An 11,554-nucleotide genomic window follows, 5' to 3' on the forward strand; every position below is an offset into this window, starting at 1 on the left:
TTACATCATACAGGACAGCCAGGCAGGCAAAAGTGCATTACATCATACAGGACAGCCGGGCAGGCAAAAGTGCATTACATCATACAGGACAGCCAGGCAGGCAAAAGTGCATTACATCATACAGGACAGCCAGGCAGGCAAAAGTGCATTACCTCATACAGGACAGCCAGGCAGACAAAAGTGCATTACATCATACAGGACAGGCAGGCAGGCAAAAGTGCATTACATCATACAGGACAGCCAGGCAGGCAAAAGTGCGTTACATCATCATACAGGACAGGCAGGCAGGCAAAAGTGCATTACATCATACAGGACAGCCAGGCAGGCAAAAGTGCATTACATCATACAGGACAGCCAGGCAGGCAAAAGTGCATTACATCATACAGGACAGCCAGGCAGGCAAAAGTGCATTACATCATACAGGACAGGCAGGCAGGCAAAAGTGCGTTACATCATACAGGACAGCCAGGCAGGCAAAAGTGCATTACATCATCATACCGGACAGCCAGGCAGGCAAAAGTGCATTACATCATACAGGACAGCCAGGCAGGCAAAAGTGCGTTACATCATACAGGACAGCCAGGCAGGCAAAAGTGCATTACATCATACAGGACAGCCAGGCAGGCAAAAGTGCATTACATCATACAGGACAGCCAGGCAGGCAAAAGTGCGTTACATCATACAGGACAGCCAGGCAGGCAAAAGTGCATTACATCATCATACAGGACAGCCAGGCAGGCAAAAGTGCATTACATCATCATACAGGACAGGCAGGCAGGCAAAAGTGCATTACATCATACAGGACAGCCAGGCAGGCAAAAGTGCGTTACATCATACAGGACAGCCAGGCAGGCAAAAGTGCATTACATCATACAGGACAGCCAGGCAGGCAAAAGTGCGTTACATCATACAGGACAGCCAGGCAGGCAAAAGTGCATTACATCATACAGGACAGCCAGGCAGGCAAAAGTGCATTACATCATACAGGACAGCCAGGCAGGCAAAAGTGCATTACATCATACAGGACAGGCAGGCAGGCAAAAGTGCGTTACATCATACAGGACAGCCAGGCAGGCAAAAGTGCATTACATCATCATATAGGACAGCCAGGCAGGCAAAAGTGCATTACATCATACAGGACAGCCAGGCAGGCAAAAGTGCGTTACATCATACAGGACAGCCAGGCAGGCAAAAGTGCATTACATCATATAGGACAGCCAGGCAGGCAAAAGTGCGTTACATCATACAGGACAGCCAGGCAGGCAAAAGTGCATTACATCATATAGGACAGCCAGGCAGGCAAAAGTGCATTACATCATCATACAGGACAGCCAGGCAGGCAAAAGTGCATTACATCATCATATAGGACAGCCAGGCAGGCAAAAGTGCATTACACCATATAGGACAGCCAGGCAGGCAAAAGTGCATTACATCATCATATAGGACAGCCAGGCAGGCAAAAGTGCATTATATCATCATATAGGACAGCCAGGCAGGCAAAAGTGCATTACATCATCATATAGGACATCCAGGCAGGCAAAAGTGCATTACATCATATAGGACAGCTGAGCAGGGAAAAGTGCATTACATCATCATATAAGACAGCTGGGCAGGCAAAAGTGCATTACATCATACAGGACAGCTGGGCAGGCAAAAGTGCATTACATCATCATATAGGACAGCCAGGCAGGCAAAAGTGCATTACATCATCATATAGGACAGCTGGGCAGGGTGGTGCGCACCTTTAGGCCCAAGGCTTGGGAGGCAGAGGCAGGCATATCTCAGAGTTTGAGGCTATCCTGGTCTACAGAATGAGTGCCAGGACATCCAGAGCTGCATGTAGAAACCCCATCTCCCTCAAAATTAATAATAATAAATATTTTTAAAAGATACAGAGTTGGGGCTAAGTATTTTTTAATATACAAAAGTAGGGGCTGGAGAGATGGCTCAGCAGTTAAGAGGTCCTGAGTTCAATTTCCAGCAACCACATGGTTGCTCACAACCATCTATAACTGGATCTGATGCATTCCTGGTATGTCTGAAAACAGTTATAGCGTACTCGTATAAATAAAATAAATAAATATATTTATTTATTTTTAAAAGACACAAAAGTAGAGACAATGAGAAAATGTAATACATTTTATAAAATTAAATTTTGTTTTGTTTTGTTGTTTTTCGAGACAGGGTTTCTCTGCATAACCCTGGCTGTCCTGGAACTCACTTTGTAGACCAGGCTGGCCTCAAACTCAGAAATCTGCCTGCCTCTGCCTTCTGATAAAATTAAAATTTTAAAGTTTTTCCCACACACCTGTACAAAGATGAAAGGACAATTCTCAGAGAGGAGAATGTTTTTAAAACATACAATGGCAGAAAATACAACCATATGCAAAGTATTTGTGGAATTCCCACATATCAGCAAGGCAAATGAATAAAGGAAGTGGGGAGAAAGCTTTTCCCCAAAGAGAAAACACAGATAGCGAGCAAAAAACGTGGGAAATCGTCATCACCATGGTAACGCGATGGAGGCAAATTAACACAATGGAAAAGTATTTCCTTTGGACACAGCCGATTGGAAAGAAAATTAGTGAACCCCAGAAAAAAAATGAAAATTAAAACGGTGAGATAGCACTTTAGAAGACCCAGGCTGTCAAAACTGCTAAGGCTAACAGCAGATCTGGTCCTGGGAAAGATCAGCTGATCTGACAGGGCATCTGCCTCTCAGGCAACAACCTCCTAATTTGGACAAAATACCAAAAGCCAGTGCCTGAAAGTGTTGGATGGTCACTGCCTGAATGCATAAAACTGGGGCTACATGAGGTGAGACTGCAGGTTGGAGATTTTTCTTCTGTACAGTCATGTGTACAGTTGAAAGTCATGGTTTTCCTGGCTTGAGAAGATGTCAGAGTGTTCGGGGCTGAATAAAGTGAGAAGCTGGGAAGCAAAGTCCGGAACGGTTACAGAAGGGATGACTCCAAAATCTAAACATAAACCTATGGCTGACTGCTGGACTAACACAGACAGGAGAAACAAGGTGGTCTGTGTAAAGCATCAGGTGGCAGCTTCAGGAACTAAAAAGAGAATTTGCTTCTGAAGACAGAATTTGAAGTTTGAGTCTAGACAACGCTCACTTTGTAGACCAGGCTGGCCTCGAACTCATAAATCCGCCTGCCCCTGCCTCCCGAGTGCTGGGATTAAAGGCGTGCGCCACCGGTTACTATGATAAAGTTCAGCCCTCACCTGAAGCACAGAACTAAATCCAGAGTCTTTATGAAGCACCGCTCAAATGTCTGGGGTACAATATTATAAGTACCAGCTGGGATATATAACTCAGTGGCTAAGTGTTTGCCTAACATGTGCACAGAGCGGGGTTTGCTATCCAGCACCACCACCACCCCAAAATGGAAATTAGCTGAGAAGTAAAATAATAATGAAAAAAGTCAGCGTTGTAGAGGTTGGAGAAGAGCCAGCAAAATTTAAAATAAAATAGAGATTCTGTGATATGCAAAACTGAAGAAAAATGGCTACAGCCTTACTGGCTTGCGGGGACATTAAGAAATGTATTGTGTGGCTGTATTCTTGAACAGAGACATGGGTGTGACGTCAGCAGTTGCTGGGGGCCTCTGCTGCTTCCGGGGCAGACCTTTGGTTCACGTTTTGTGTCCACCCTTGGCTTCTGCCACCAGGACTGGGCAGGGAACACTGGTGGTGGTGGGTTTCTCAACCAGTCTGTGCAAACCGGTTACTTGTTGATGCGCTGGCCTCGGGGATGTGGCAGTGTGCTCCCCACACCCATCCTCAGACCCTGGGGAGTGTCCATAACTGTAACTCTCCACTTAACAATGTGGAGGGGGCAGACACCTAGTCCACCCACTCTTCGGGTAAGGACTTCAGATAACTGAAGCGCCTCCTTTCTGGACCCTCTAACTGTCTCTGTTTCCTACAGACAAGTGCTGAGTTCCAAGAAGGCAAAACAGCAAAAACGTCCAGGAATGGTGACCCTTAAAAGTCAGAGTCGGAACCCCAGCTTCACAGAATGGGCTGGGTGGGGCTACATCCCTGAAAAGGAAACTAAAGCCCATCACTAAAAGTCAGGGCAGAAAGGAATAGAAATAAACTTCCATTTGAGCTGAGAGGTGATGCCTACAAGAGTCACTCTGAGGGAGCAATGCTGGGTGGCACCGGGAGCTGCTGGCTGTGGTGCTGGCACAAGTCCTGTAGCATCACTCTCTGGGTGCCCATGGGCTCGGAGTCATCCTTGTGGTTCTCTGGAGCCCTGGATTCTAGCAGACTTTGGGGAGATGCCCTGAGCTGACATAGCGAGCTGTAGGAAGTCAGGCTCACACCTGTTTCTGTCCCTAGGTGAGCACCTGGCGGCCCTGCTGATCACCCGAGCGGCCGCCACCTTCTTCCAGGATGGACCAGCTGGGGACATGCTGCGGGACCTACAGGAGGCCTTCTGCGAGAGCCCCGCCGGCGCACGGAAGCAGTTCCAGGCCCTGCTGTCCGCGGAGGACCGCGAACGCCTGCAGGCACAGGCGCAGGAGGCCGCGGGCCTGGGCTTTGCCCGCTTCCTGGAGGCTGTGCGAAGCCGCGAGCTGCGCCGGGATGCGGACCGCGAGCTCTTGGTTCCCGTGACGCGCGCGCTCCGCGTCCTGCTTCGCGTGGCACCTGCCCGACGGCGACCAGCGCTGGGCATCCGCCTGGCCGAGTGCCTGCTGCTGGCCGGGGACGTGGCGGGGGCTCGCGCGCAGTGTGAGCGCCTCCTCCGTCCCAGGCGTCCGGGGGAGCGCGCGGGGGACCGCACCGGAGAGCACGCGCCGCTGCTAGCGCTGCGCGGCTTCTGCGCGCTGCACGCGGGCGATGCGCGGCGCGCGCGCGAGGACTTCCAGGCCGTGGTGGAGCGCGCGGCGCCACACGCGGGAGGCTGCGTGCGCGCGCTGTGCGGCCGAGGGCTGCTACGCGTGCTGGCGGGTAGCGCCTTCCTGGGCGCGCTGGACTATGTCACCGCCTGCCGGCTGCGACCAGAGGAGGCGCTGCTGATCGCCAAGGCCTACGTGCCCTGGAACCAGCGAGGGCTGCTGCTGACCGTGCTGCGGGAGGAGGGCCGCAAGATGCTGCTGCGCTCGCCGAGCTACGCGGGGAAGGCTGCGCAGGCGCAGGAGGGGTGAGAACCTGCGCCGCGCCGGAGGTGGGGAAGCTAGCAAGGAAAGTCTGATATTTGCGCTGGGATCCGCTAGATGGCTTCCCTATGCCAAGTTCGGGATCTGGATCCAGGGCTGAGATCTCAGGATCCCCGGTCTCAGAAAGTAGTGCCCTGCGGGCGTTCTCCGCTTAAAGTTAGGAACAAGCTGGAGGTGTTGGCTCACACCTGCAATACCAGCACTTGGGAGATTGGTACAGGAGGACAGCCTGAGCTCCACAGTGAATTGCAGGCCAACCTGGGCTACATACAGAGTGAGACTTTGTCTCAAAAACACAAAATGCAAACAAACCAGAAAGTCAAAATCGAAAGGGGCAGGGAGCAGGAGAAATGGCTTAACAGTTAAGCGTGAGTGCTGATAGCCTAGTTTCCAGCAGCCTGCCTTAGGTAGCTCACCTCAGCCTATAACTCCAGCTTCAGAGGAATTCCATGCCTCTGGCCTTCAAGGGCACTTGCCCTCATATACGTACATACTCACACATGCTCTCACACACAATGTTTAAAATAATTTTCTTGTTTTATTTTTTTAATTTTTTTATTTGCTGGACTGTATGTGTATCACGTGTGTGCAGTGCCAGCAAAAGCCAGAAGAGGGCGTCAGCTCTTGGGAATTACAATTGCGGTCACCAGGTGGATGCTGGGAATCGAACCCCAGTCTTCTGGGAAAGTGCTTTTAACCACTGAGGCGCCTCTCTGCCCTCTCCCCACCACTACCACACACACTTTTTCCTTTTTAAATGGAAAAAAACAAAATCCTTGAACATTAGTTCCCTGCCGTATATAGTTCTGGTTGTTTCTTTTTGTGCATAATGTCTCAAAATGCAGAGTTTTTGCTGAAGCTGAAGCTCGTCCCACCTGCAGTAGATAATGAGTTTTAAGTTTCTCTTTGTTGCTAAATGCATTTGTGACACCTTGTCTCCACAACTCTTTGTCTTAAAGGGGGGACAGGTGTAGCTCTGGCTCAGTGGGCAGCTCCAAGGAAGGGTCTTTGATTTCAATTGCTGCCTCCCCTCCCCTCCCAGACACACGTAACACACTGCTGCCTGGTGTGTGCACCTCCAGCTGCCTAGCCCTCCCCCACCACTGTCAGTCCACACCCCACACCTCCCCATGAGCTTCCTCTGCCCTGGTGTGAATTGCTATTATGTTTCTTTGTGATGAACCCAGCAAAGCTAAACCATGGATTCTTGTGTTTACAAAAAAAGGAAACCGAGGTGGAGTCTGCTGGGGTCCTCAGGCAGATTTGGTGCCTACTTCTGTGTAGTGTCTGCCCCACGGGATGGTAGGGGGAGCAGGGGGAGAGAGTGAAGGAACAGGTTAGGAACCTGGACAGAGGTGATGTGATGGTCCCTCTGCAGCTCAGTGGGAAAGGGGCTACCCAGACTATAGGCATGGATGGGAACAAGGTTCACCTGAGGCCTGGCCTCAGTGGAGGGGATGTAGAAAAAGGCCTGTCCCACACTGAGCCCCCCTCTTCATAGGGATGCCTATGGTGTTTACCAGCTGGCCACGCTGTTAATTGGGATGGATGCAGAGGACGAGACTTCCTGCCTCTTGGCGGCTGATGCCCTGTACCGCTTGGGCCGTCTGGATGATGCTCACAAATCCCTGCTGGTGGCTCTTTCCCAGAGGCCCCAGGCAGCCCCTGTGCTGGTGCGGCTGGCCCTACTTCAGCTGCGGAGGGGCTTCTGCTATGATGCCAACCAGGTGAGTTTGCCTAGGTGGACTGGTGCAGGGAGGAATGCACACAACATTGCAGGGGACACTATGTATCCTGTGGCCCCAGATACATGTGGCCTTGTGGAAAAGGTAGGACCCCCTTCACCACCTGTGTCCAGCCCTTGCCTCTCAGCTTCCTCATCTGTGCCTGCTTTTGTAAATTGTCTAGGGAATTGGCTGAGGTCCCTGGGACCTGGGAGGTTCCTGCTTACACTAGTTGCTTCTGATTTGCTTTGGCTGTGGTATAATGGAAAGTGCTTCATAGACTGAGTCCTTACTCAATCCTCCCAGATAAGCTGGACTTGAACATAACTTAGCCTGGGACAGAAGCATGGGTTTCACAAGACCCCTGACCCTGCTTGCCAGCCTCTGAGAACCCTCCCCTGGAATGGGGAGTTTAGAACCCGACTTAGGTGTAGTAGGGCTGTTTTCACTGAAGTCCTGTTTCTGGGGGATTTCGGGCCTCAAAGTCTGGGCTGAAGGACCAGCCAGCCTCTTTGTTCTGCTCTGCCCTAGCTGGAATCTTGATTCCCAGGGCAGACAGGTGGGCTGAAAGATCACCCTGGAACAACCAATCCTTTTCTATCAGGGATGGGAGTCTACACCAGGCCCATGGGAAACAATGTTTCATCTCCCAGACTGAAGTCATGGAGGGAGGAGATTGTGTCTGCCTGAGAACACCTGGCTAGAGCCTGTAAGACCCTTGGCTCTTGGTCTACACCTTCTGAGTTCTTGTCACATGCTGTTCTGAAGGTCCCTTGCACAGGCTTGTTGTTCGAGCCTTCCTTGGATCAGCATGTTGGAGTGGGGTCTCCACCCAGGGGACTCAGGGAAAGGAGAGTCCCACCCAACCTGGTCACTTTGCAGAGTGAGCTTTTGCTCTGCCCAGCGCTTCCTTGCTCCCCTCATCCCTGTCCTTGTTGGAGGAGGCACAGTAGATGGAGACAAACACACCTTCAAAGGCTTAAGTGGCTGGGGCTGCAATTCATGGAAAACCTTCTAGGGCTCAGAATAAACTCCAGGCTTGTAGAAACAGAGTCAGGCATGGATAGGAAGAAAAGGGGGCGGGCCCGTGAAGAGGACCGCAATGACTCTGATCTCACATCCACAGCTAGTAAAGAAGGTAGCCCAGTCTGGAGACACTGCCTGCCTCCAGCACATGCTGGACATCTTCCATCATGAGGACCTGCAGCTGCTGCAAGACCACTGCCATACACGGGCATTAAGCATTCTGCGGGCTCGGCCAGGTGGGTCAGACAGCGAGGCCCACACCAGGGAAGCCATCGCCTATCTCTCTTTGGCCATCTTTGCTGCAGGTAGGAACCCTCATCAGCCTCAGAGGTCCAATCCTGTGCCAGGTGCATGGGGCACGTGGGATTTGTGAACAAGCTTGCTTCAAAATATCCTGCACCCTGGAGCCTCCAGGGTGTGGACAAGATGGGACCATTCACCAAGAGTACCTAGTACTGGAACCCCTGGCTGTCCATAAACATACCAAGGCTTCAGAAGGGCCTGGGCTAACTGAGACACTGCCCTGCCCCTAGACTGCCCTCCACTGCATGCTCCATGCTGAGGTGTAGGCCAGACCTTGGCTCCCCTGAACCTTTCACAGTAGTGATAGTTTCTGTATGGTCACACCTGCCCTCCATACATTGCCAAGCCATCCCATCTGGGTTGCATCAGGCCTGCCCTGGGTGTGCTGGAGTGACTCAATGTGTGAGTGCCATGGTGCACATACAAGTCCCTGGGCAGTGACCTGGCCAGGGCTGGGGGTAGTGTGATCATGCAGATTGTGGTGACTTGCACTGGCATCTCTCTACTGCTCCTCCTCAGAGTAAGTGGAAGAGAGCCCATGGGAGGGAAGTGGTTAGTGAACTGATTCCTGAGTTCACTGTGTGGGTCCCCGGGGGAACACCATACAGTTGTACAGAAGGACTCTGGTGGAAGCATTCTGTTTGGTAGTCAAGCTGTGCCTGACCACATTTTCTTCCTTCAGAGTTCCTTCCCAGAGTTCACTGGGAACTGCAGCCCACTTTGAGCCTCATACTGTACCTACTCTGTGCTTCTAGCCTGGCCTAACATGTCCTACTCAACCCCTGCCTGCTCCCCCCAAAACAGTCATAGACTTTCCTTGAACACCCCAACTGTCTGCCAGTACTCCCAGGCGTCACCTGTCCTGGTTGGGTTTCTCTTGCCCTGTGGCCATTAACCCTGGCTACCTGGCTCTGGCTCTGTCCCCAGTGGGGTGGTTGCTCCCCAGGGTGGACCTTGTGTCCCCATGCCCACCAAGGTTGAGCACTAGATGGGACCCAGGACAAGAGAGCCAGCCAAACCTGTGCCTGACCACATTTTCTTCCTTCAGGGAGTGGAGGCAGTGAGTCCCTCCTCGTCCGAGCCCGCTGTTACGGGCTCCTGGGTCAGAAGAAGACAGCCATGTTTGATTTCAACGCCATACTTCGGGAGGAACCAGGAAATGTGAAAGCTCTGTGTGGACGAGCTCTCGTGCATCTGGCCCTGGACCAGCTGCAGGTGCCAGCCCATCCTCCCCACCTGGGGCTGGGCAAGCAGGAGTGAGGGAGACCATGGTGCTGCCCTCCTCCTCTCCTGAAGGAGGGTGAGCAAGATCAGGCCTTCCAGCCCTCAGGGTGTACATTGGGACTCCATGTTCTCCCACCCTCCACCCCGCTACAAGCACTTGCAGGGATCAAAAGCCACATTCCCACAGATCCACCTTTGAGTAATCCCGCCTTCCATGCTCCAATACCTCAGTGTGTGTGGATAGATGTGCAAGCCCTGGGGGCAGCTAGTGGATCTTAAATAATTCCACAGTGAATGTGGGTGGTGGGTAGGCCATGGATAGTCGGAGCAGAGAAGGTGGAAAGCTGGGTGGGACCGACTTTCTGAGTCTCCGGGGAGGGAATGGTCCCTCCCACTCCGACACTCTGGGCTCTCCTTCCTTGCAGGAAGCTGTGGATGACATGGTCTCCGCCCTGAAGCTTGACCCGGGCACTGTTATCCCAGAGATTCTCTCCCTGAAGACAGAAGTTCAGTTGCCCCTCACCCAGGGCCTGTACACGCGCTGCCGGGTCCTCCTGAACCAGTGTCTGCACACTGGGGTGCCCCTCAGGGAAGAGGACACTCAAGGCCTCCTTGCCATGGGGAAGGCACTGATTAGAATAAATGCTACACAGCCCAGTTGGCGCCTGCTTCTCACAGACATCCTTACAGGACTGGGTGTGTGTAAGGGCAGGGGACATGGGTCTCTGTGCCACATTCCCAACCCTTAGTGTTTCTCCCTGTGAAGTGGAGAAGGAACTCTGGACTATGGCTTCTAACACCCCAAATCCTCCAACCCCTGTGGGGCCTGTAGAATGGCAACTCTGGATTTCTGTTTGTTTGTTTCGCTGGTTGATATCAGGGTATATTTTTTGAGACGGGGTTTCTCTGTGTAGCTTTGGCTGTCTTGAAACTTGCTCTGTAGACCAGTCTGGCCTCAAACTTAGAAAATCACCTGTCCCTGCCTCCTGAATGCTGGGGTTAAAGGTGTGTCCTACCACTGCCTGGGTTTACCCTCTGGTTTTTCAAGTCACATCCCTCTGCTGGCAGAGGGAAGACCCCAAGAAGGATTTGTACATCCACTTGTGCCATGTGGGTCTCTGACGCCCTTGTTTGAAGGGCTCTCTGTAACCTTCCTTTGCCCTCCAAAGAATTCAGGGGGGCTGCCTCTCAGCTCTGCTATTACCTGAGCTAAGTCTGCACCCATCAACTGGACTCCACCCAAGACAGAGTAGGGGTCATCAGAGTAGCTCCCTGGAGCTAGATGCCTGCCTTCCTGGGCATGCCTCCATCCCAGCCACACCTACACTCATTGAACATCTTTCCCTGCTCCCCACAGGCAAGTATCAGGAGGCCGGCACCCATTTGCAAGAAGCGCTACACCTCACCCCATCATCAGAGGCTGCCCAGGCCCGGCAAGGCTTGCTCCAGCTTAAAAAAGGAGATGTGTCAGCTGCTGTCCATGGCTTGCAGTGCCTGGCAGAGAGAGATACTCAGGACCTCGGCTTCCTGTTATGCCTCCTTGACTCCCCAGAGCGGCAGAGTCTTGTGCAGGTATATATTAGTCCACAAGCCCTATGCTGACCTTGCCCCAGCACCAGGAGCCCCAGATCCACACTCACCCCAGGCTGCCCTTCCCTTCTTGCTGCCCTTCCCTTCTTGATGCCCTTCCCTTCTTGATGCCCTTCCCTTCTTGATGCCCTTCCCTTCTTGATGCCCTTCCCTTCTTGATGCCCTTCCCTTCTTGATGCCCTTCCCTTCTTGCTGCTAGCCGGCTTTCTTGGGTTTGGGATGAGGTAGAGTAAGAAGCCCGGACCTGGCCAAGGAAGATCTCTGGAAATACTATCCCTGCTTCTTTGCTGTGCATGCAAGCCACGGGTAACTGGGGCTGAGGAACCTTGTCCTGGTACAAGGCCCACCCCAGGACCCAGATCAGGGCATATAGGTCCTGTTGTGTTTTATAAAAAGAAAGAAAGAACCCGGATATGTTTATAGAGGCACGGTACTGGTGGAAGGGGGTACCTCTGGGGGCCCATGCGGAGACATCCCTTCCTCCTGAGGTACCAGCCATATGATGGG

The 11,554-nt window shown here is 52.4% G+C and overlaps 1 protein-coding gene across 2 annotated transcripts in view; it reads left to right on the forward strand.

The window, feature by feature from the left end:
- Positions 1–11,554, forward strand: part of Ttc34 (tetratricopeptide repeat domain 34) — a 29,818-nt gene that overhangs the window by 13,972 nt on the left and 4,292 nt on the right. Inside the window, exons 3-8 of one of the 2 annotated variants that reach the window (NM_172878.4) lie at positions 4,360–5,164; positions 6,682–6,907; positions 8,031–8,235; positions 9,282–9,448; positions 9,883–10,153; positions 10,815–11,029. In NM_172878.4, coding sequence (NP_766466.4) covers positions 4,360–5,164; positions 6,682–6,907; positions 8,031–8,235; positions 9,282–9,448; positions 9,883–10,153; positions 10,815–11,029 — 1,889 coding nt within the window. Of the gene's footprint in view, positions 1–4,359; positions 5,165–6,681; positions 6,908–8,030; positions 8,236–9,281; positions 9,534–9,882; positions 10,200–10,814; positions 11,030–11,554 lie in introns of those variants that run through there. The other variant, XM_017320227.2, reaches the window with a different exon arrangement.

Source organism: Mus musculus, chromosome 4 (assembly GCF_000001635.26).
Source record: "Mus musculus strain C57BL/6J chromosome 4, GRCm38.p6 C57BL/6J".
In the NCBI taxonomy this organism is placed as follows: Eukaryota; Metazoa; Chordata; class Mammalia; order Rodentia; family Muridae; genus Mus; species Mus musculus.